The 22,881-nt window shown below is 38.4% G+C and overlaps 1 protein-coding gene across 5 annotated transcripts in view; it reads left to right on the top strand.

Annotated features, from left to right (window-relative positions):
* DBT (dihydrolipoamide branched chain transacylase E2) overlaps window positions 1-22,881 on the top strand; it is a 54,205-nt gene that overhangs the window by 17,792 nt on the left and 13,532 nt on the right. For 2 of the 5 annotated variants that reach the window (XM_077905596.1, XM_077905597.1), the window contains 3 exons: window positions 5,916-6,097; window positions 17,070-17,191; window positions 22,490-22,706. In XM_077905596.1, coding sequence (XP_077761722.1) covers window positions 5,916-6,097; window positions 17,070-17,191; window positions 22,490-22,706 — 521 coding nt within the window. Of the gene's footprint in view, window positions 1-5,891; window positions 6,098-16,832; window positions 16,852-17,069; window positions 17,192-22,489; window positions 22,707-22,881 lie in introns of those variants that run through there. The other 3 variants (XM_077905594.1, XM_077905599.1, XM_077905598.1) reach the window with 3 other exon arrangements.

Genomic DNA, 22,881 nt, shown 5'->3' with positions numbered 1-22,881 from the left:
AATCCCGGGTCTTCAGGATTCTGCCCTGGGCCAAAGGCAGTGCCAAACCGCTGAGCCACCCGGGCTGCCCCCAGAGTCTTTAATAGAAAAACTAATAAAAGAGACTCAGAGTCTCTTCTAATATTTCTTGCAAGGCTGGTTTAGTGGTCATGAACTCCTTTAGTTCCTGTTTGGGAAACTCCTAATCTCTCCTTCTAATCTGAATGATAGACTTGATGGCTAGGGTATTCTTGGCTGCAAATTTTTTTCATTCAGTACTTTGAATATATCATGCCAATCTCTTCTGACTTAGGAAGATTCTGCTGAAAAACCCCTGATATCCATATGTGGTTTCCCTTGTATGTCTTGTTTTGTCTTTCTGCTATGTCTTGTGTGGATCTGCTTTTGTCAATTTTGGTGGGGATTCTCTGTGGCTCCTGGATCTGGATATCTGTTTCCTTCTCTGGTTCAGAGAAGTTTTCGAGTATTCTTCAAATTTTCTGCCCCCTTTTTTCTCTTTCTTTTGGGACTCTTATAATATAAATGTTATTATGTTTGATGGAGTCACTGAGTTCCTTTAAGTCTATTCTCATTTTGCATAATTCTTTTTTTCTCTTTTGTTCAACTTGATTACTTTCCATTACTGTGTCTTCTAGGTCATTAATTTGTTCCACTACTTCTCCCAACTGCTGTTCATTGCATCAAGTGTGTTTCTAATCTTGTTTATTGTACTCCTCATCTCTGATTGGTTCTTTTTTATCTCTGTGTTAAGGGACTTAGTGATGTCTTCCACTCTCTTCTCAAGTCCAAGGAGTATTTTTTTTAGTTTGTTTGTTTGTTTGTTTATTTATTTATTTATTTATTTATTTATGACAGACACAGAGAGAGAAAGAGGCAGAGACACAGGCAGAGAGAGAAGCAGGCTCCATGCAGGGAGTCTGACGTGGGACTCGATCCCGGATCTCCAAGATCACACCCTGGGCTGAAGGCGGCGCTAAACCGCTGGGCCACCAGGGCTGGCCCCAAAGAGTTTTTTTTTTTTTTTTAATTTTTATTTATTTATGATAGTCACAGAGAGAGAGAGAGAGGCAGAGACACAGGCAGAGGGAGAAGCAGGCTCCATGCACCGGGAGCCCGATGTGGGATTCGATCCCAGGTCTCCAGGATCGCGCCCTGGGCCAAAGGCAGGCGCCAAACCACTGCGCCACCCAGGGATCCCCCCAAAGAGTATTTTTATGATTATTGCTTGAAATACTCCACCAGGCATGTTACTGTTATCTCTTTTGCTTAGATCTCCAGTCATGGCCTTCTCCTGTTCTTTCATTTGGGTAAAATTTCTCTGTCTTCTCCTTTTATTTAAGTTCCATTTCTTTGTGTTAGGAAAGTCAGCTACCTGTCCTGTTCTTGAGGGTAATGGCCTTATGAAGAAGAGGTCCTCTAGTGTTCTGCAGTGTAGTGTCCCCTGTTCTCCAGGGCCTGGTGCTTCTGAGACTGTCTCCAATGTGTGTTGCATGTGCTCTACTGTTTTATCTTGAACAGTTTATCCCTTAGGCCAGTTGTCTACAGAGGCTGCCTTTGCCTGTTGTGGGCAGTATTTGGTCCCTGGTCTGTGGTGCATTTTAATTGGATCTGCTCATGAAATGAGACCTGTTGCCACCACTGTCAGTACCAAGGCTCTGCAAAACTCCCAAAGGAGTTTGGGCCAGTGTTCTGGGGGAGGGAGCTCACCATGCTGGGACTGAGGCCAGTGTGACCAGGAAGGGTGGTTCTGGAGCATGAGTGGAGGGGGTAGTGGGACTTGGTGTAAACATGCTAAGTTTCGAGTGTCAGCATTGTGTTGACTCCCGCAGGTAGTCCTGTAGTTTTGCTGAGGGTTGGGGAGGAAAATGGAACCTGCCAGTTCCTTTGTTCCTGGAGATTTCTCTCTGTGAATGCTGGTTCTCTGGGATGTGCTCTGAGATGAGCAAATAGCCTCCCCACCTTATGATAGGTGTTCTTGAGGTCACTGTTTCCATGCTATACATGGAAGGCTGTTTGCTCTGCCTTCTCTCCCAAGAGCAGCCTCAATGCCTTCAGACTCTATCTGAGCTAAGCCCACTGACCTTTACAATTCCAGGCTTTAAGCCATGCTGGTTGCAAGAACTCCCAAAATTTGGCCCCTTGCTTTCCAAGGCAACTGCTATGGGAATTGGTTTTCCCCATGCACTCCCCTGTGTGCTACTCTGACTCTCACCCTTCTCTGCCACTGCAGCTACTTCCCAACTACAGCAGCCAATCTGTTTCTCTCCCAAACGAGATCTCTGTACATCCTACCTTCATTGATGTGGCCTCTTCTCTACCTTTAGTTGTGAAGTTTGTTCTGCCAGTCTTAAGATTGATTTCTGGAGTATGTAGGATGATTTTAGAGTTATCTAGTTGTATTTGTGGGATAAGGTGAGCCTCAGGTCCTCCTTCTCTGCCACCATGTTCCCTAGCTGCATGATACATATTTTTTGCATCCTTTTACTTTCAACCTATTTGTGTCTCTTGTAGATAGCATATAGTAGGATTGTTTTTTGAAGTCCCATTTTTGGAATCATTTTTTGAAGTCCATTTTTCCATTGTATGCCTTTTATCGGCCTGTTTAAGCCATTTACATTTAATGTAATTATGGATAAGGTAAGATTCATCTCTGCCATTTTGCTATTTGTTCTGTATATGCTTTATGTGGTTTTTGTTCATGTATTTCTCCATTAGTGCCTCCTCTTGTCTACTGTACTATTTTAATTTCCTTGTTTCTTTTACTCTCTATATATTTTTAGTTACTTTCTTAGTAGCTGCCATGTGGTTTAAAACACAATGTAAAAAAAAAAAAAAAACACACACAATGTAGTTTAGATTAATACCAACTTAGTTTCAGTAGTATGTTAAAAATGTTGCTCCAATGGATCCCTGGGTGGCGCAGTGGTTTGGCGCCTGCCTTTGGCCCAGGGCACGATCCTGGAGACCCGGGATCGAATCCCACATCAGGCTCCCGGTGCATGGAGCCTGTTTCTCCCTCTGCCTGTGTCTCTGCCTCTCTCTCTCTCTCTGTGACTATCATAAATAAATAAAATAAAATAAAATAAATAAAAAAAAATGTTGCTCCAAGGTAGGTCCTTCTCTTCTCCCTCTTTTTTTGCTATTAGTGTCATATGTATTGCATGTTTATTTTTTTTAAGATTTTATTTATTTATTCATGAGAGACACAGAGAGAGAGAGGCAGAGACATAGGCAGAGGGAGAAGCAGGCTCCATGCAGGAAGCCTGATGTGAGACTCGATCCTGGGACTCCAGGATCACGCCTTGAGCCAAAGGCAGACGTTCAACCTCTGAGCTACCCAGGCGTCCCTGTATTACATGTTTAAACATTATAAGCCCATCAACAGTTTTAAAGTATTGCTTTATGCTTTTGTCTTATAAACCAGATAGAAGTAAAAAGGGGTACAAACAAAATATAGTGTTTTGTATATTTACTTATGTGGTTCTCTTTATTAGTATTCTTTATTTCTTCATGTGAATTTGGGTTGCTGTCTATTGTCTTTTTATTGCAGCCTGAAGGACTCCTTTTAGTATTTCTTATAAGGCAGATTGCTAGCAAAAATTGTTTTAATTTATTTAGGAATGTATTCATCTCTCCTTCATTTTTGAAGCGTAGTTTTGCTAGATATAAGATCTTTGACTTTTTTTCTTTCAGCACATTGAATGTATCATTCAATTGCCTTTTGGCTTCCTTACTTCCTGACAAAAACCATCTGTTAGTGTTATAAGGGTTCCTGAGCTTATCCTACTTGGACTTTGTTGAGCTTCTTATATATGTACATTAATGTTTGCATCAAGTTTAGAAAGTTTTTAGCCATTATTTTTTCAAAGATTCTATCTCTTTATTGGTATTCTTTATTTGGTGAGACATCATTTTCTCCTCTAATTGTTTAGATATGGTTTCCTTTAGTTCTTTGAATATTTAATTGTTGATTTAATTTAACTTTTATTAAAGTTAATTAACAACATTAATTATTAATTAACATCTGGGCATCCTCAGGGATTGTTTTTTTTTCTTTTTTTTTCTTTTTTCAGGGATTGTTTCTATCGATTGCTTTTTTTCTCTGTACATGGGCCATACTTTTCTATTTCTTTACATGTCTTGTAATCTTTTGTTGAAAACTAGATATGTGGTAAGATGTATGAACGTCTCATTACCCAGATCTTCCTTTTAGGAACCTCTTGGTCGCCCTGACTTTTATCATTGCCTCAGGCAGCCATGATTTTAAACAATTCCAGAGTTTCTGTGGACTGTTTTCAGCAAACACCCTGAGGGAGCAAGTCAGGCGAAATATGAATAAACTCTGTGACTGGTATTTTTCCAGAGAATGGAACATGTCAAATAGTGACAGTTCTCTGGGAGTGTAGGTTTTTTGTGGAACTTCAAACTGGGGTCTGCCCTTACTTACTATGGCTGTAAAGCTGCCGATTTTCAAGACCAATACTGACCTGAGGAAAGGAGAATGAGAATAAAACAAGTTAAAATAATAAAACTAGCTGTTTTTAATGAGGTTCAGCCAGTTTTCCTGAATAAGTCTTTCATGATTGTTGCAAGCCTTATTGTAATTTCTAGAATTCTGTAAAAGTCCGTTTTTTGTTTTTTTTTAAAGATCACGGCATTTATTTTCTTTTTTTAAAAGTTTATTTATTTATTCATGAGAGACACAGAGAGAGAGGCAGAGACATAGGCAGAGGGAGAAGCAGGCTCCATGGAGGGAGTCCCATGTGGGGCTCGATCCCAGGTCTCCAGGATCATGCCCTGGGCCAAAGGCAGGCACTAAACCGCTGAGCCACTCAGGAATCCCCTAAAAGTCCGTTTTTAACAACTTTTGCCAGTATACTTGCATTTATAGAGGAGCAGAATTCCAGAGGTCCTTAGTCCACAATTCTAAAAGTGTAAGTCTTCTATCTGTGCTTTTAAATCTAGTTTCTATGTCATGGTGATGTTTTATTATACACTGAGAACTAATTAAGACATGAAGACAAGGAATAAGAATGACTGAACAAATATTTTGATGAAGAATTGGTGGTAATAAGAGATGTGCCAGATACATCAAGCATGGTGTTAGAATCAAAATTGTATGTTTTATTTCAGATTTCATCCTATTCCTCCTGTTCTGTTTGCTAAGAATATCTAGAAGAACCTTATAAAGCTTACCTATGATGATTAAGGAGAGAGAAACTCATATACAAGGATACATTAGAGGGCAGCCTGGGTGGCTTAGTGGTTTAAGTGCCTGCCTTCCACCCAGGGTGTGATCCTGGAGTCCCAGGATCGAGTCCCATGTCAGACTCCCTACATGGAGCCTGCTCCTCCCTCTGCCTGTGTCGCTGCCTCTCTCTCTCTCTCTTTCTGTGTCTATCATGAATAAATAAATAAAATAAAATAAAAAAAACCAAGGATACATTAGAATAATTCTAGAAGGAAAGACTGAGAGAATTCAATCAAAAATTCATAAAATTACAAAGAATATGCTTTAGGAATATTAACTTTTGGACTAATTATAGAATAATAGGCATCCCTTAAAGTTTGATGAAGCCTAATAAAAAACAATAAAGGGAAATAACATTTTAAAAACATATTTTTAGAATTTCTTCCAAGAAATGGATGAGGCTTAACACCTGAAAGTGTAATTAAATTATTGGGTTATAGATCTATGAATGGTTTTTAAAGTTTTAGTATTTCTTGGGGATACATCAAAGAAACTTTGGAAGCCTTTATAATCTTTTCTGAAACATTCTTTGGTGCACCATCTGGAACTAAGTGATGTACTAGATGGATATTGATCTAATTCAGTGTAGCATGTGCATTGTTAGAATGATTACTATTATATACTTATTATTCATGTAAAGGTGTTTTGTGTCTTTTTCTTTTAGGTATGTAAAAGAAGGAGATACAGTGTCTCAGTTTGATAGCATCTGTGAAGTTCAAAGTGATAAAGCTTCTGTTACTATCACTAGTCGTTATGATGGAGTCATTAAAAAACTGTATTATAATCTAGACGATATTGCCTATGTGGGAAAGCCATTAGTAGACATAGAAACGGAAGCTTTAAAAGGTATTGTAAATGTGTTCATCTATTTTGCCAAATTGATTACTGCTGTCCTTTTGTTATTAGGTACTAATTAAAAGAGATATTTATTTTTAATAATATACAGGATTTAATTTGGTAATTATCTTTTGACCAGTTACCATGTTAGAAACATATATTAGCACTTAATTTATCTGGAGACCTGCCTTCTGGAAACCTTAGTGTTCAAAAAATCAACAGGCTTTCTCAGGAATTAAAGATTCAGGCCCTGAACCCTAGTCACTAATAACAAAAACTGAAGTATGTAAAAGATTAAATCTAACAGTGGGATCATTCTTTTTGCCACTGATTCAAAAACAAAAACAGTTCCTTGGGGTGCCTGGCTAAGTCAGTCAGTAGGGCATGTAACTCTTGATCTTGGGATCATGAGTTGGAGCCCCACATTGGGGGTAGAAATTACTTTTAAAAGTTTTTAAATTAAATATTTAAAAATCACACACTTTCATTGATAATAGTTATGAAAGCAAACTTCTTGAAGAGAACTGGAAGAGAAAAGAAGGAAAGTCATAATGAAAAGTGAAGAGAGTAGCATTCAGAAGAAGCAGCCACCATGCAACTTATAAGCAGTAGATGTCCTGACAAAAGTGAATCCCTTGTAAAAATGTTGCAGAGGAAAACTAAAACATTGGGCTCTCCCAGTGGCAGCAAACAGCTAACCGTCTACCTCAGAAGTTCCTTAATGCATTGTTATGATACACTAAAGTTATGCATGTAGGAAACAGCTTTGACATCAGGGATGGAGGGGTGTGTGTTTTAATAAGTTTTGTGATGCAACCCTAAGCCAGCAATCTCCCTGGGCTGAAATAGACATTTTAGTAGTGTAATTCAGAAGTCCAGAAGAAGTCTGCATTACAGTGGCTGGTTGACTCATAGTTCTGCAGACTATATCATTAATAACAATAATAACTAGTATCACAGTCACACTTCACAGTCGTAAAAAGTTTTGTATTATTTTATTTATCCTTACTTGTGAAATATTTCAGCTTAACAGATGAAGAAATTAAATAACCTTTAAAGGTTGGGCGATTTGCCCCATGGTCAATGACAGAGCTAAATTTGGAACTTGATGGCCTGTGTTTGTCCAGAATATTTTACACTATGGCATGTTGCCTCCAAAAGTTGGAAGATGGCTTATTGAAGCCTTCTTACTATTTATTTAATTTCTACTATAAAAGCAGGATATGTGCATTGTAGCAAGTTATAAAATACAGAAAACCAAAATAAAATGAAAACATTCCTGCTACTCAGAAATCACTACTCTTAACACATTAGTATATATCATTCCAGACATTTTTCTAAGCGCACACATATGGATTAAGTAGCGTTTACCAAAGTAATATATTGTGCTTGCTGTATTCTAATCTGTTTGCTTAATTAAGTACATGTATTTGTGACAGTACATTTCCGTTTTATCTGATAATCAGACTGTATTTAAATTTTCTCAGTTGCCCCAAAATGTCCTTGAAATTTCAATTTATTTGTTCAAACTAGAGTGAATATGGGACTATACATTGCCCATGGTCTCTTTTCATTTGACTCCTACTCTTTCACATTTTGTTTCATGACATTGATTTGTGGACAGGACTGTGCCATTTGTTTTGCAAAATGTCAACATCTTTGGGATTTATCTTGTTGCTCCTTCATAGTAGTGTTGGCTTGTTCCTACCATTCCTATGGTTCCTACAAACTGGAAGCAAGTTTTTTTATTTAAAGATTTTATTTATTTATTATTTTTTTAAAAGATTTTATTTATTTATTCATTCCTACCATTCCTATGGTTCCTACAAACTGGAAGCAAGTTTTTTTATTTAAAGATTTTATTTATTTATTATTTTTTTAAAAGATTTTATTTATTTATTCATGAGAGACAGAGAGAGAGAGAGAGAGGCAGAGACACAGGCAGAGGGAGAAGCAGGCTCCATGCAAGGAGCCCGACATGGGACTTGATCCCCGGACTCCAGGATCACGCCCTGGGCTAAAGGCATACACTAAACCGCTGAGCCACCCAGGGATCCCCTATTTATTAATTATTTATTAATGAGAAACAGAGAGAGAGACAGAGACAGAGACAGAGAGAGGCAGAGACACAGGCAGAGGGAGAAGCAGGCTCCATGCAGGGAGCCTGATGTGGGATTCGATCCCGGGTGTCCAGGATCAGGCCCTGGGCTGAAGGCGGTGCTAAACCGCTGAGCCACCCGGGCCTACCCTGGAAGCAAGTTTTAAAGGCAGTTCAAGTCAAATATTTGGCTAGAATACATCATGGATAATATGGTGTACTTCAAATCTGCTTCACATCAAGACACACATGACATCTGGATGACCTGCTGTAGTGACACTAAGTTTAAACAGTGAATTAGGATGATAACCTTGCCCCTCCATTGTAGTTATGTTTTACGTTCTGTAACCTGAAAATTATCTATGTGGTGTTACTTTGGCACTATATAAATCATTTATAATCATTTGAGAATCCTTGCCTAAATCAATAAGGGTTGTGGAATGATGATTTTTTGATTCTGTCATTCCTTATACATTATTATTAACTGGCATCATTCTGTAAAGTGGAGCTTTGCTCTCATCAGTTGGGTCTCATACAGTTCATACTGGAAAGGGTAAATAAATGCTTACTTCTTTTCCCTTACCAAAGAGTTGCCTTTTTTTTTTTTTTCTCAAGGAGTTGCTTTTAATAGTGATATTAAATTTCCAACTTTCTCTTTGTGTGTATTCAGTTGACTTGCTGTTTTTAATCTATTATTATTGTTCTGTTGAATGCTGAAATTGTTAATAGGAGTGACCCTTTCAGGGTGGCTCCTGTGTTTTCTTTTAACGTGACCCTATTAATTTTCAAAAACTTCCTTGCTTTTGGCACAAGAACATGATTGGGACTCACCTTGTATATTCCAGCCCCAGGTCTGGAATTATCCATTTCTTTAGGGTTCTTGTTCCTTTTAATGTGGAATGGACAAGTGACCATAATCTAGATTTTAGGGGTGCTTCCTATTACCTTGATTCCAAATTTCTATTGAAAGGCATAATTTGAGATCCCTGGGTGGCTCAGCGGTTTAGCGCCTGCCTTTGGCCCAGGGTGTGATCCTGGAGTCCTAGGATCAAATCCCACATCAGGCTCCCTGCATGGAGCCTGCTTTTCTCTCTGCCTGTGTCTCTGCCTCTCTCTCTCTGTGTCTCTCGTGAATAAATAAATAAAATCTTAAAAAAAAAAAAAAAAAGAAAGGCATAATTTAGGAATATTAAAAACAAAAAAAGAATTCACCTTTTATTTTTTTTAAGAATTCACCTTTTAAAATTACCTGAAACTTAAAATTATTTTGATATATCAATGTCCATTATTGTTATTATTATTATTATTATTATTATTATTATTATTATTCAATTAGGACCTAAAAGGGAAAAGAGGGTTATATTCTTGGCACAAACTGAGAGTGCTGAATCCTAATCACTGGACCACCAGGGAGCATCAGTCTGGGCACAAACTGAGACAGGCAAAGATGCTAAACACTATTATGGATGTCAGTAAATTAGAATATTTAGTCAGGTGCTGTAGACCAGATTAGATACTAATATAGGGCATCCAAAAAAAATGAATTATTTATATGAACAAGTAAACAATTGAGAATTATGGGATTTTTATTGTTTGATTTTATTTTAGAGTTTATTTTGGCATTTCCAATGAGAGTCAATAAGTCTTGATGTATAGCAAAATACGAAATCACAGAACTATTTCAGAATGGGGTGTTATTTCTGGAGAATAGTTTCACAAAAATGAATCTCTTATATAGCATGAATGAATCTCAAAAAATTATGCTGAGCGAAAGAAACCAGACAAGAAAGAGAACATTCTATATTATCTATGTATATAAAATTTTAGGGGATCCCTGGGTGGCGCAGCGGTTTAGCGCCTGCCTTTGGCCCAGGGCGCGATCCTGGAGACCTGGGATCGAATCCCACGTCGGGCTCCCGGTGCATGGAGCCTGCTTCTCCCTCTGCCTATGTCTCTGCCTCTCTCTCTCTCTCTGTGTGTGACTATCATAAATAAATAAAAATTAAAAAAAGAATTTAGGACATGCAAACTAATCTATAAAGACAGAAAACTGATTAGTGGTTGCCTGGGTACAAGAAATTGTTTGGGAGGGGTGGATATGTTCCTTATCTTGATTATGGTGATGGTTTATGGGTATATATATATATTTCAAGTTTATCAAATTTTATATTTTGTGCAGTTTACTGTATGTTAAAAAGTGAGATTGCATAGGTTATGTTCAGACAAAAAAAAAGTCTGATAATATTCCTCATTGAGAACTGATCATTCGCTAGCTATTCTGTTTTGTTTGCCAATCAGAATATAATCTCAACAGTTACTTTGCATTGTCATTCTATTTTGCATGTATACCTTTTTGCTTTTATATTGTTTTATTGTATTTTTTTCCTGTAAGAGTAAACTATGAATCCTAGTCTATATATAAGCAAACCTATAGAATAGTAGATTCAATTTAATGAGGCGTTTACAGATGCCTCTTTAATTTTAGAAATGGGAAGCGTTTCTAAATATTTTGTGTACCTTTTCTTAAGGAAGAATTTGTAATAATACTGAATTGTTTATGTTGCTTTTTGCTTTAATGCTAGTAAAACCAATTATACTGTAAATAGAAAATTACCAAACAAAAAGTCTTTTAGAACTATAAAATAGTCCTATTTCCATTTTACAGATGGAAAATAATTATAGTATAGAAGTATTATGGGTATAAGAGATCAAAACTAGACATCTTAATAGTAGTATTAGAAGTTAATCCTGTCTTCTAATGCTTGTTTAAAGGATATTCTATGGTATTGTCTTTTGTTATATGGTGGTGGTTGTTTTTCAAGGCCAGAGTGTCAGGATAATTTTGAGAAGGAAAACTCTATTTGTGATGTTCAAGTTCTATCTATGAGTGCTTTGACTGTAGGCAGACCTCTATTTGAAAAGAGCTTACTGGTCTCACTTATGCTACCTTGTATGTGTGACATTTAGAAGGCATATACTGTTGCACTTGTTTGAGTGGCACATACACTGTTCAAAAATATGTATTACAAGTTGAAATCCAGTTAATTAATATTATCAAGATTATATCAAAGCTGTTCCATGTCTCAGTGCATTGTACACTGTAAACTCAGTTTTAAGTATATTGCCATGTGTTCTTTTTACAGCTAACCTGGCTTTCTATAGTTTCTATTTAACAAAGTAAGATGGCTCCTCACTTTTTTAAATAACTGAAGTTTTTGGTACCAAACTTCTCAAAATCATTTATTTGAGGGGAATTGTTAGTTTTATTTCTTTTAACTTTATATATTTTACTCCTTAAAGTGAGGGTATTGAATAGAGCTTAGAATCATTTTTTATTATGCAAAAATATGTTAATGAACATTTATTATTTTGGAAACTGTACAATTCTGCATCTGGCTATTGGATTTTCAGCCTACTTTTTAGCATTGTCATTGTCCCTGGCCATAATTCTCCTTCCTAACTTTCTGGGAACACCAATAACTAAGTTTAAGAAGTAGGTACTGAGAAGAGAAAATAAGATCTGGTTGAGAGTCTAAATTCCTTTTTTTCTGGAGCAAGGGCATGGTTTTATTTTTTTTTATTTATTTACTTACTTATTTAAAAACGATTTTATTTATTTATTCATGAGACACACAGAGAGAGAGAGAGGCAGAGACACAGGCAGAGCAGAGGGAGAAGCAGGCTCCATGCAGGGAACCTGAGTGGGACTCGACCCTGGGTCTTCAGGATCACGCCCTGAAGGCGGTACTAAACCGCTGAGCCACCCACGCTGCCCAAGGGCATGGTTTTTTTTTTTTTTTTTTTTTAATTTTATTTATTTATGATAGTCACACACAGAGAGAGAGAGAGAGAGAGAGAGGCAGAGACACAGGCAGAGGGAGAAGCAGGCTCCATGCAGGGAGCCCGACGTGGGATTCGATCCCGAGTCTCCAGGATCGCGCCCTGGGCCAAAGGCAGGCGCCAAACCGCTGCGCCACCCAGAGATCCCAAGGGCATGGTTTTAATGCTGAGGCTGTGTGGCAGCTCTTTTAGGTATTCTGATACTAAAGCTATGTGCAGAATTAAGTTGCCAGAACGTCTGACCACCACCACTATCCCTAATTAATCCTAAATCAGGGGTCTTACCATGGTAGAGAAGTATTAAGGAAAGAGACGGAGGAACATAAGCTATAGCAGATTTCTTTATAAAACTAATGTTATTCTTCTGTTATATTGTATTTATCTTTTAACATCACTGCCTGTCATTGAATGCTTTCTCTGTGCTAATGCTATATATACATTATTTCATATAATCACATAGATTAAATTATCTAGATTATTTTTTTTAAAGATTTATTTATTTATTTATTCAGAGATAACGAAAGAGAGGCAGAGACACAGGCAGAGAGAGAAGCAGGCTCCATGCAGGGAGCCTGACGTGGGACTCTATCCCGGGTCTCCAGGATCACACCCCGGGCTGCAGGCAGCGCTAAACCGCTGCGCCACTGGGGCTGCCCAATTATCTAAATTATTATTTGCATTGGACACATGCATCATTGAGACCCAGAGGTTTAATATCTTGCCTGTGGTCACATATCTAGTAACTAGTGGTACTGTGATTTGACCCCAGCTCTGTTTAATTCTAAAGCTTGTATTCCTAATCACTTTGCTACACTGAAAATTCTATTCAGAGTCTATGAGTATCAGCTCATTCTGTATCTAGAGCAGTGGGACTGAATTTCTAGCACTGTTCATATGCATATTTATGAAATTCTATAATGACAAATTAGGTGTCCCACAGAGTTTATAATATTTTTATTTTTATTTTTTAAAAATATTTTATTTATTCATGAGAGACACAGAGAGAGGCAGAGACATAGGCAGAGGGAGAAGCAGGATCCCCGTGAGGAGCCCGATGTGGGACTACTGGATCCTAGAACCCTAGGATCAAGACCTGAGCCAAAGGCAGATGTTCAACTACTGAGTCACCCAGGTGCCCTATAATATTTATTTTTAAAGAATTACTTATTTAGCTAGAAAGAGCATGAGCAGGAAGGGCAAAGGAGAGAGAGAGAAAATCTGAAGTAGACTGTGTTGAGCCCAACATGGGGCTTGGTTTCACTCAGTTCATGACCTAAGTCAAAACCAAGAGTCAGACGTCTAACTAACTGGACCAAGTAGACACCACCCCCCAAAGAGTTTATAATAGTAAAATGTTTACTGGGGGATCCCTGGGTGGCGCAGCGGTTTGGCGCCTGCCTTTGGCCCAGGGCGCGATCCTGGAGATCCGGGATCGAATCCCACGTCGGGCTCCCAGTACATGGAGCCTGCTTCTCCCTCTGCCTGTGTCTCTGCCTCTCTCTCTCTCTGTGTGTGACTATCATAAATAATAAATAGAAAAATTAAAAAAAAAATGTTTACTGGGATTAATACAGTGTTCTGAGTTAAGAAAGCTCTTTGAGGGGTGCCTGAGTGGCTCAGTCAGTTGAGTGTCTGACTCATGATTTTGGCTCAGGTCATGATCTCAGGGTCGTGAGACTGAGCCCCACATAGGGCTCTGTGCTCAGCATGGAGTGTGCTTGTCCCTCTCCCTCTGCTCCCCCCACCCCTCTGCTCACACTCTCCCTCTCTCTCAAATAAATAAATAAAATCTTAAACTCCCAAAACTCTGACATAAAACCATTCCAAGAATATAGCATGTCATTTAATTAAATTATGCTCAATGACGTAAATTGCAGAATATAATGCTGGGGCATAATGAATGGTAGCTATAACTTAGTTTTGTTCAGCCAGTTATAGATTGGTTGAATGAGTTGTTTTCAATAATTTGATGTGAAAAAGAAAATGCAATGGGATCTCACTGGTTTGAGTATCATCAATTCTCAATTTATGATCATTTATATAGGAAATAAACTAAAGTTTACATTTGTTGTTCGAGGAAAGGTCTTTCTAAGCAGTTTTGCAGAGAGAAAAGTTTAAAACTTTTTATGAAAACATAGTTTCAAACACCCTTGAGTGCTTTAGTATTTCAAAGCACTTTCTTCTAAAAGAATTAACCCAATTAAGTGAATTAACTACTTAATGTAGTTTTTAGAAATAGTTCTTAAAATATCTAAGAATATTGCAATTTCAGTTTTAGTATTTTTACTTATTCGAATTACCTTTTTATTTTATTTATTTTTTTTTTTTATTTTTATTTATTTATGATAGTCACAGAGAGAGAGAGAGAGGCAGAGACACAGGCAGAGGGAGAAGCAGGCTCCATGCACTGGGAGCCTGACGTGGGATTCGATCCCGGGTCTCCAGGATCGCGCCCTGGGCCAAAGGCAGGCGCCAAACCGCTGCGCCACCCAGGGATCCCCGAATTACCTTTTTATTTAATCTGAAATAGTTCAGTTACAAATTTGCATCACATGAGGAATTCTGACAACACTCAATTGAAATTCTTCATGACAAAAAGTGCTTATTTACCAGAGTTCTTTTGTTGTTCTTTTTAAAAATTTAAGTAAGGCTTTTAAAACTGTGTATTCTAAACCTGCTACTGAAAAAATAAAATCCCACATATTATAGTGCTAGAACCATGAAAATCACATCACTTGGGGGAGAGTTAGGACATTTTAGTTTAGGCTTAACTCTGTCGCCCCTGAGAGTCTTTTTCCACTTTGATAAAATTAAGAAATATGCCCTGTATTTCTGTAACAGTGTTGTGATCCTAAAAGGAGAAAATGTGTATAAAAAAGTTAGAAATAGATTTAAAGTCCTAGGTAGGAAGATGGTGCTGAAGAGAGCTTTCTTCCAACAACTACCTGACTACTACAAATATATATAATGTGATTGACTTCTCACCAATGAATTTGTTTTGTTACTCCTATTTATACCCAAATTATTCTAAAAGGTGGTACTACTTGGTCATATATCAGAATGTTTTCCAGAAAGGTGAGTAGCAATAAATTCAGTGACCCTTTGGAAGTATATAACTTTTATATATATATATCTGGGCATTTATACATTTCTCCTACTCTAGCAAATACACATTAATGCAGGTTATATTTGGAATTCCTACAATTGAATCTCCTTGGTTTCCCTTTGCCTCTTAATCCCTAATGCTCATTTCTTACTAGTTTCTCCAATAACTTTAACAGATATGGACAATACTACAGGATTTCTCAGATTGCAACACAACTATGTCGTTAGCAATAGGAGCTGTATTCTGGCTTCTTTGACCACACAGAAAATTTACTAGGGTCATGAACTAACGGAAAGAGTATAGGGTGAGGCCGTCCTAAGAATGAATCCCAGCCCTTCAGTTTCTTGGCTGTGTGAACTTAAGCCAGTTCCTTTGTCTTTCAAGTATCAATTTCTTTTTTCTCTCTAGAATGGGATAATAATCTGTTTTACACAGTTGAAGTGAAGATTAAATTATGATATTGCATATGTAGTGCAACATTTGACATATAAGAGGTGCTTGTCGAGGAGGAAAAAGTAATTCTCCCACTAACCTGAGTTCTTAGCTGAGGCTGCCTGTAATAAAAGAATACCAAGAGAAAAAAACAAGTATATTACCATTTATACCTCATCTATTTTCCCTGGAGACACCCAGGGAAAGATGAGTAACTCAAAGATGTGGCTTTAGAGTTTAGGCTTAAATGTCACTCTGATAGGGAAAGAGGAAGTGGAATGTTGGCCTCTTAGGGGAGAGTAAGTTTTTGGGAAGGTGAATGGGCCCTTAGAGAACAGATGAGAAGTGGGAGGTACAACAATTTGGGCCAAAGTTTGAGAGTGGTGCTGACTTCTAATCTCTCCTATGATGAGAGTCAATCTTCCCTGGTGGATGAAACTCCTGGGGTGGAGATTTATGACAGTTGAGTTCCTCCTGGAAGATCTGTCTTTAGGCACATGAGAGTTTAGGGAATGCCTTTTCCTGCATTTGCTGTGAAATGCTTTGCATTTCAAGTGCCACAGCGCAAAATAATCAGTATACAAAAGTGGTGTATTTGAGGTGGCATATTCCGCTATCCTTCATGCTCAATACAAGTTGTGTTTTGCCTTCCTTACCTTTAGGGGAACTTTGAGAGCTCCACTGGGCCAGTTCCTAGACCAGTGAGGAGGAATGAAGAGATTGTCTTTCCATAGGTACAGCAGTGGAGAATTATTTGCTTTGAATGGAATGTCAGAGCAAATTCAGTTGCCTGCTTTCCGAGGCCTAGTCTCTAATTCACTCATCCCCACAGAGACTTCTGCTATACAGCATTGATTTCAAGCTTCAGACTTTGACAATTAAATGCTCTCAAAAACTTGCTCATTTTTGGTTGCAGAAATATATGCTAATATCCTGGGGTAGTTTTTTATCTGTCAGTACTCTAGATTTAGAGACTAGACCAACCAAATTAGCATCAGCCATGAAAATAAAATCTTCTGCAGAATTCCTTAAGCCATATTCAAAGCGGAGACAAATTTTAAATGCTTTGTTATTTTAGGAAAGATTTTATATATTTAAGATTTTATATGATTCTTTCATGTAATTTGCCTCACATTTTATTCTTATTTTATACTACTTGTAAATATAAATGAGAAATTTATGAAGAAAGTATTTAAAATAGAGAACATTTAAAAATTTATTGAAGAAGCTCTCATTTTTTAACTTATAGCTGCTGCATGATTCTAACAGAAATGAAGTAAACACCAGGTAATAACAAACATTAAACAGTACTAGGTGCCAGTACACCCTCCTCCCTCCCCCACTGTTTGTTTCCCATTGTGAAGTTGTGTTTTCCCACTCTGAAGTAGCCTGAATAGTATGCTTTTGATTATACATTTTAAGTTGAATTTATTTATATAAGTCACTAAGCTTGTTTTTGTTTTGTAGTATTTTCAACTAAAGAGCAAATTTTACCTTGTTACCAGATTCAGAAGAAGATGTTGTTGAAACTCCTGCTGTGTCCCATGATGAACACACACACCAAGAGATAAAGGGCCAGAAAACACTGGCAACTCCTGCAGTTCGCCGCCTAGCAATGGAAAACAATGTAAGTTTTCTTAATATTTAAATGTGAGATTACATAGAAAATAGACATTTGTATTGATGAGAGATTAGCCAACTATTCCACGAAGAGATAGGTCAAGTTGAGATTAAAGGAAAATGATAGCATGTATTACTGAAAAGTGATTGTTGCAGAAAAGCACCAGTGAGAAAGGAGAGATTGCAAGCTTATTTACTTATAATAATTGAGCTGAGTGGTTTTATTATTTTTCCTTAGAGTCTAATAATAAGTCTACCATCTATTGAACACTTGTAAATACTAGTGTCTTAGATCCCTAGAAGCCAGCTTGAGACAGGGATTTGGATGTGTGTGATGGATTGATTGAGGGAGGGAACACCTTTTCTGGGAATGAGGGAAGCAGATAGGGAAGGGAAGAGAAGAAAAATGGGTCACGCAAGGGTGTGGTCTTAAGGATCTGATCCAGTGGGGTTGAGGAAAACCATTGAATTATCCTGATTTGAGACAAAGAGCAGCGTTTTGTATTCCCTCTTATCAGCCAGTCATTGGTGCTTACCCCCAGGGCAAAGTGGCTTCCAGGTTTTGGAATCAGTCTGTATGCATCATCTCAAGTAATCTTTAAAATAACTCTGTTGGGGCAGCCCCGGTGGCGGTGGCTCAGCGGTTTAGTGCCGCCTTCGGCCCAGGGCTTGATCCTGGAGACCGGGCTCCCTGCATGGAGCCTGCTTCTGTCTCTGCCTGTGTCTCTCCCTCTCTCTCAATCTCTGTCTCTCATGAATAAATAAATAAAATTTTTAAAAAATAAATAAATAACACTGTTAAGATATGGGGGCTATTTAGAAACTTGGACAGGTAAAGTAAGGTCCAGGGTCACACAGCTAAAGCAGTGGTAAAGCCAGGATTCTGAAGGAGGTCTCTGTGACTCCAAATCCAGTACCCTTAATCATTATATACTGCCTCAACAATTATTGCCTCCATTATGTGAGCTCTTATGAGTCAGACACTGTGTGCACACATATTCTCTCCAATCCTCACAACCATCCTGCAGGGTAGTTTGGATTACCGGTTTTCAGCTGAGAAAGGGCAGAGAGGTTGTTTAAATTGCCTAAAATCAAGTAAGTAGCTGAACTGGAGATTTGAATGCATCTTCGTTTTCCAAACTTGGGTTCTTTGCACTATGCCCCATAATGCAGGGTTTTTATCTGTTTTTGAGAAAGGTAGTTAAGTTACAGTGAGAAAAAACAAAAGTTTATATTTTAGAAATATGTAGTATGTCATTAAAATGTTCATATCCTTTCAGACAATTATCCTATCATTGTGAGATTATCCCAAAGAAATAATCTAGGATACATTCTTCCAAGTGTTTTATATAACCAAAAGTGAGGGGATCCCTGGGTGGCTCAGTGGTTTAGGGCCTGCCTTTGGCCCAGGGCGTGATCTTGGAGTCCCGGGATCGAGTCCCACGTCGGGCTCCCTCCATGGAGCTTACTTCTCCCTCTGCCTGTGTCTCTGCCTCTCTCTCTCTCTGTGTCTCTCATGAATAAGTAAATAAAATCTTTAAAAAAAAAAAAAAGTGAGAAGGCACATGTGTTCAAAATGAGGGATATGCTTGAGTAAATTATGTTATTTTTATGAATTGAGTTTGTTTTAAAATTAAAAACCAAAAAAATAAAAAATAAAATTGAAAACCAATGGCATTCAAAAAATAAAAACCAATGGCATTTACAGTTATTTGAAATTACCTAAAAATTATTTAAATTGGGCAGCCTGGGTGACTCAGAGGTTTAGCGCCGCCTTCCGCCTGGAGTGTGATCCTGGAGACCCGGTCGGGACCTCTGCGTGGAGCCTGCTTTTCCCTCTGCCTGTGTCTCTGCCTCTCTCTCTCTATGTGGGTCTCTCATGAATAAATAAATAAATCTTAAAAAAAAAATTTATTTAGATTCCCAGAATTCTTTGTTATTTTTAGTATATGTGCTGCCGGAGCAAGCACCCAGAATTCTTTGTTATAAACTAAATGTTTGACATGAGAAAGTCCTTTATTCTTCTGAAGTCATCCTTAGAGAAGCAATAATACAAATGATGCAGGACTTAAATTGAGAAATTAATTAATACACAGTAAGTATGAGGTTATCACCTAAGCTTATGTCTTTTTATATAACAGAATTAAATTTAACGAAGATATTTTATCTCTGTAACTAAACATAGAAGGGGATTAAACAAAGTCAGATCACAGTGTTTACAGAGAGAGCCCTTTTAAGGTTCCTGGACCCAATTCCAATATATATATTGGGGGTAGGGAAGGTTCCCACAAAAACAAGCAATTTTCTGGATAACCAACTGGGTATCCTACACTTCAGGTCCATTCTGACAGTGTCTGTTGATAGTGTCAGAGTTGACGGGTTAATGATTCCATCCTGCAAGACTGCCCACCCTACCCCCAACACTCCTGATGCCCTCAAGCCATGTTATCAGGTATGCTTCTGACCTATTGGCTATGCATGAGAGGTCCCCACAATCCCCTCTTTGGGTTTGATTAATTTGCTAGAGCAGCTCACAGAATTTAGGAAACACATTTACTCACTAGGTTATCGGTTTATTTTAAAAGAATACAACTCCAGAACTGCCAGATGGAGGGACACAAAGCAAGGTATGTTGAAAGAGGTGAAGAGTTTCCATGCCCTCTTGAGGGTGTGCCACTCTTTCCAAATCTCCATATGCTCAGCAACCTGGAGATTCTCTAAACCCAGTCCTTTTTTTTGGGTTTTCTTTGAAGGCTTCATTACATAGGCATCAGTTGTCCATTTGCAACTGATTCAGCCTCCTGCCCAGCTCTCTTCCCCTGACTTTGGAGTAGGGATAGTGAAAGTTTTAAACCTCTAATCACAGGATTGGTTCCCCTGGCAACCAGCCTCCATTTTTAGGTTCCCAAAGGGCTTTCCCAAAGTTCATTAATATAGCAAAAGACACCTCTTATCACAGGTCCTTTAATGTATTTTAACAGTTCTATGCCAGAAATGGGGAGGAAGACCAAAACCATACTTTTTTTTTTTAAAGATTGTATTTCTTTCTTTATTCATGAGAGAGAGAGAGAGAGGCAGACATAGGCAGGGGAGAAGCAGGTTCCCTGTGGGGACCCCAGGGATCACGCCCTAAGCTGAAGGCAGACTTTCAACCACTGGGCCACCCAGGCGTTCCAAACATACTTACTATAAATCACAGTCTCACAATGAGTGTCTAGGGGAAAATGGAATTATGTCATTTCTGTAAAAAGCAACAATAAAACATATTTGACACTTAACTTGAAACTCATACTCTAAATATGGCTCAGTAAAGTGAATTTCAGTGTTTTTACAACTATAAGAAAAAAAACTAAGAGAGCTTTTATATGATGATTATTTTAACTGTTACTAGTTTACCAATGGCCAAGTTGTCTGGAATATGCTATAAGGGCGACTTTCCAAAGTGTCAGCTTTATACAGTCATAACGCAAAGTTAACAATTCTAAAGCAGGTTCAAGATTCCAAACTCAATGACATTTTCACTAATTTAACTTGGCTTCATACATGTCACACAGCAAACAAGATAAAGGGTAAGAAGTTAACAAATCACACTCCAAGTCAGTCCCTGAGTGCACAGTTGAGGTGAAAGGTTCTCTCTGTCTGGTCTGGGTCAGCTCTTGGCACATGCTGGTTACTGTGTTCAGCCAGTGGAGGATCTCTCATGTTTAGAAATCAGTCGCGTGAACCTTCGGTGGCAGTTGCGGTTTTAATGCAGTCAGATGTGAAAGGGTCAGCATCTGGAGAGTCAGTTTGCCCTAGGGGTCTAACCTTTTTAAAGTTTAATTAGTCTTAGGTCTTGGCAGGCCTCTTCCGCTTCTAACGACTGTTAGTTCCTGGTTCTTCCAGGTTCACATGACCTTACTGATTATTCGTCCTTAGTATTTTGCTGTTTTTGGTGATGTCTGGTCTTAGCTGCAATGCCTTTGGCTGCTTATGTCACTGCTTGACATGAGCGAATCCATCTTGCTCTCTACAAAAGGTCAGAAACATTGCTCTACATTTGCAATAGTGTTTGACTCTTATATAGTCTCAAAAAAAACTAATAAGAACTATGCAAGAGGGCAGCCCAGGTGGCTCAGCGGTTTAGCACCACGTTCAGCCCAGGGCCTGATCCTGGGGTCCCAGGATCGAGTCCTGCGTCAGGCTCCCTGCATGGAGCCTGCTTCTCCCTCTGCTTGTGTCTCTACGCCTCTCTCTCTCTGTCTCTCATGAATAAATAAATAAAATCTTTAAAAAATACTATGCAAGAAGTTTAAAAGTAGTTGACTGTTTATAAAATGTAACAAATGATTACTTTTGGAGGGTAGCTGTATAGTTTACAGCATTCTGTTAAGATAAAATGTTATTTCCTTATACAAATTCATATCGGGCAGAGATTACTTTTACCTTCAATTGATTAAATTCCATTTAGAGACCTTAATGATAGATATGTTTCTAGATAGTTTTTGATGTAGGAAAGTGTTGGGGTTGGGAATAAACAGTCAAGAAAGAATTCTTGAGATGGCTTTGGTGCAAAAAGGTGGTTTTATTAGAGCATAGGGACAGGACCCATGGGCAGAAGGAGCTGCTTTGGGGTCACGAGGAGTGGCTCATTTATATATTTTCAAGTTCAGAGGTTAGGGATCAAGTAAATCTTTGAGGGATTTGGGAAGGAAGTTTTCCAGGACCTTGAGGGAGCTAGCTATTGTTGGGAAAAGGTGACTTATTACTTACTGCCTAATAAAACCCTAGTCATGGGACCCTTCAGATGTGTATCAGTGGGCCATATGCTTGGGGGATGATTGCCAAAATATATCTTGAGGGGTAGAAATAAAGGAAGTTTCCAAAGGAATTTTTATACATTAAAGAAGACTTACAGGATCTGGGGAGTCAGGATAGTGTGAAGTAATTTAGCCTTTTGCCCTTAGCAAAGTATTAACATTGAGGCAGCTGAGTTCTTAGAGGAAGGTCACTCTGCTTTCAAGGACTTGTCAATGGGCTGTAAGTAGTGAGGATATTTGCGAGGCCTGGGTGACTCTGGGGTTGGGCGTCTGCCTTTGGCTCAGGGCGTGATTTGTCCCACGTGGGGCTGGAGCCTGCTTCTCCCTCTGGAGCCTGCTTTTCCCCCCGCCTGTGTCTCTGCCTCTCTCTCTGTGTGTCTCATGAATAAATACATAAAATCTTTAAAAAGAAAAGTAGTAAAGACACTTAATTTTTCTTTTGCCGTCATTTCCTACATTGGTTTTATTTTTACCATTAAAATGTGCTCTCCCCACCCTTTTATTAGATTAAGCTGAGTGAAGTTGTCGGCTCAGGAAAAGACGGCCGAATACTCAAAGAAGACATCCTCAACTATTTGGAAAAGCAGACTGGAGCTATATTACCTCCTTCGCCCAAAGCTGAACTAGTGCCACCTCCACCAACACCGAAAGGCAAAGTTACTCCTATGCCAGCATCAAAACCTCCAGCATTCACAGGCAGAGACAGAACGGAGCCCATAAAAGGTAACGGCGGTAATAGAAGACCGTGCTGAAAGTTACTGGGGAAATTTGCATCAGTACATCTGGGCACCTGACATGTGTGTTCAGTTCTTGCTGAGTGGAAAATTCCAAGTCATCATACGTTTTTTTGTTGGTGACATAATTTTCCCAGGAAGAGTTTCAGTCTCCACTGTTAGTT

The sequence above is a fragment of the Canis aureus genome, chromosome 8 (genome assembly GCF_053574225.1).
Source record: "Canis aureus isolate CA01 chromosome 8, VMU_Caureus_v.1.0, whole genome shotgun sequence".
NCBI lineage: Eukaryota > Metazoa > Chordata > Mammalia > Carnivora > Canidae > Canis > Canis aureus.
Note: the sequence above shows the minus strand (reverse complement) of the source record. Positions and strands in the feature narration are given on the sequence as shown.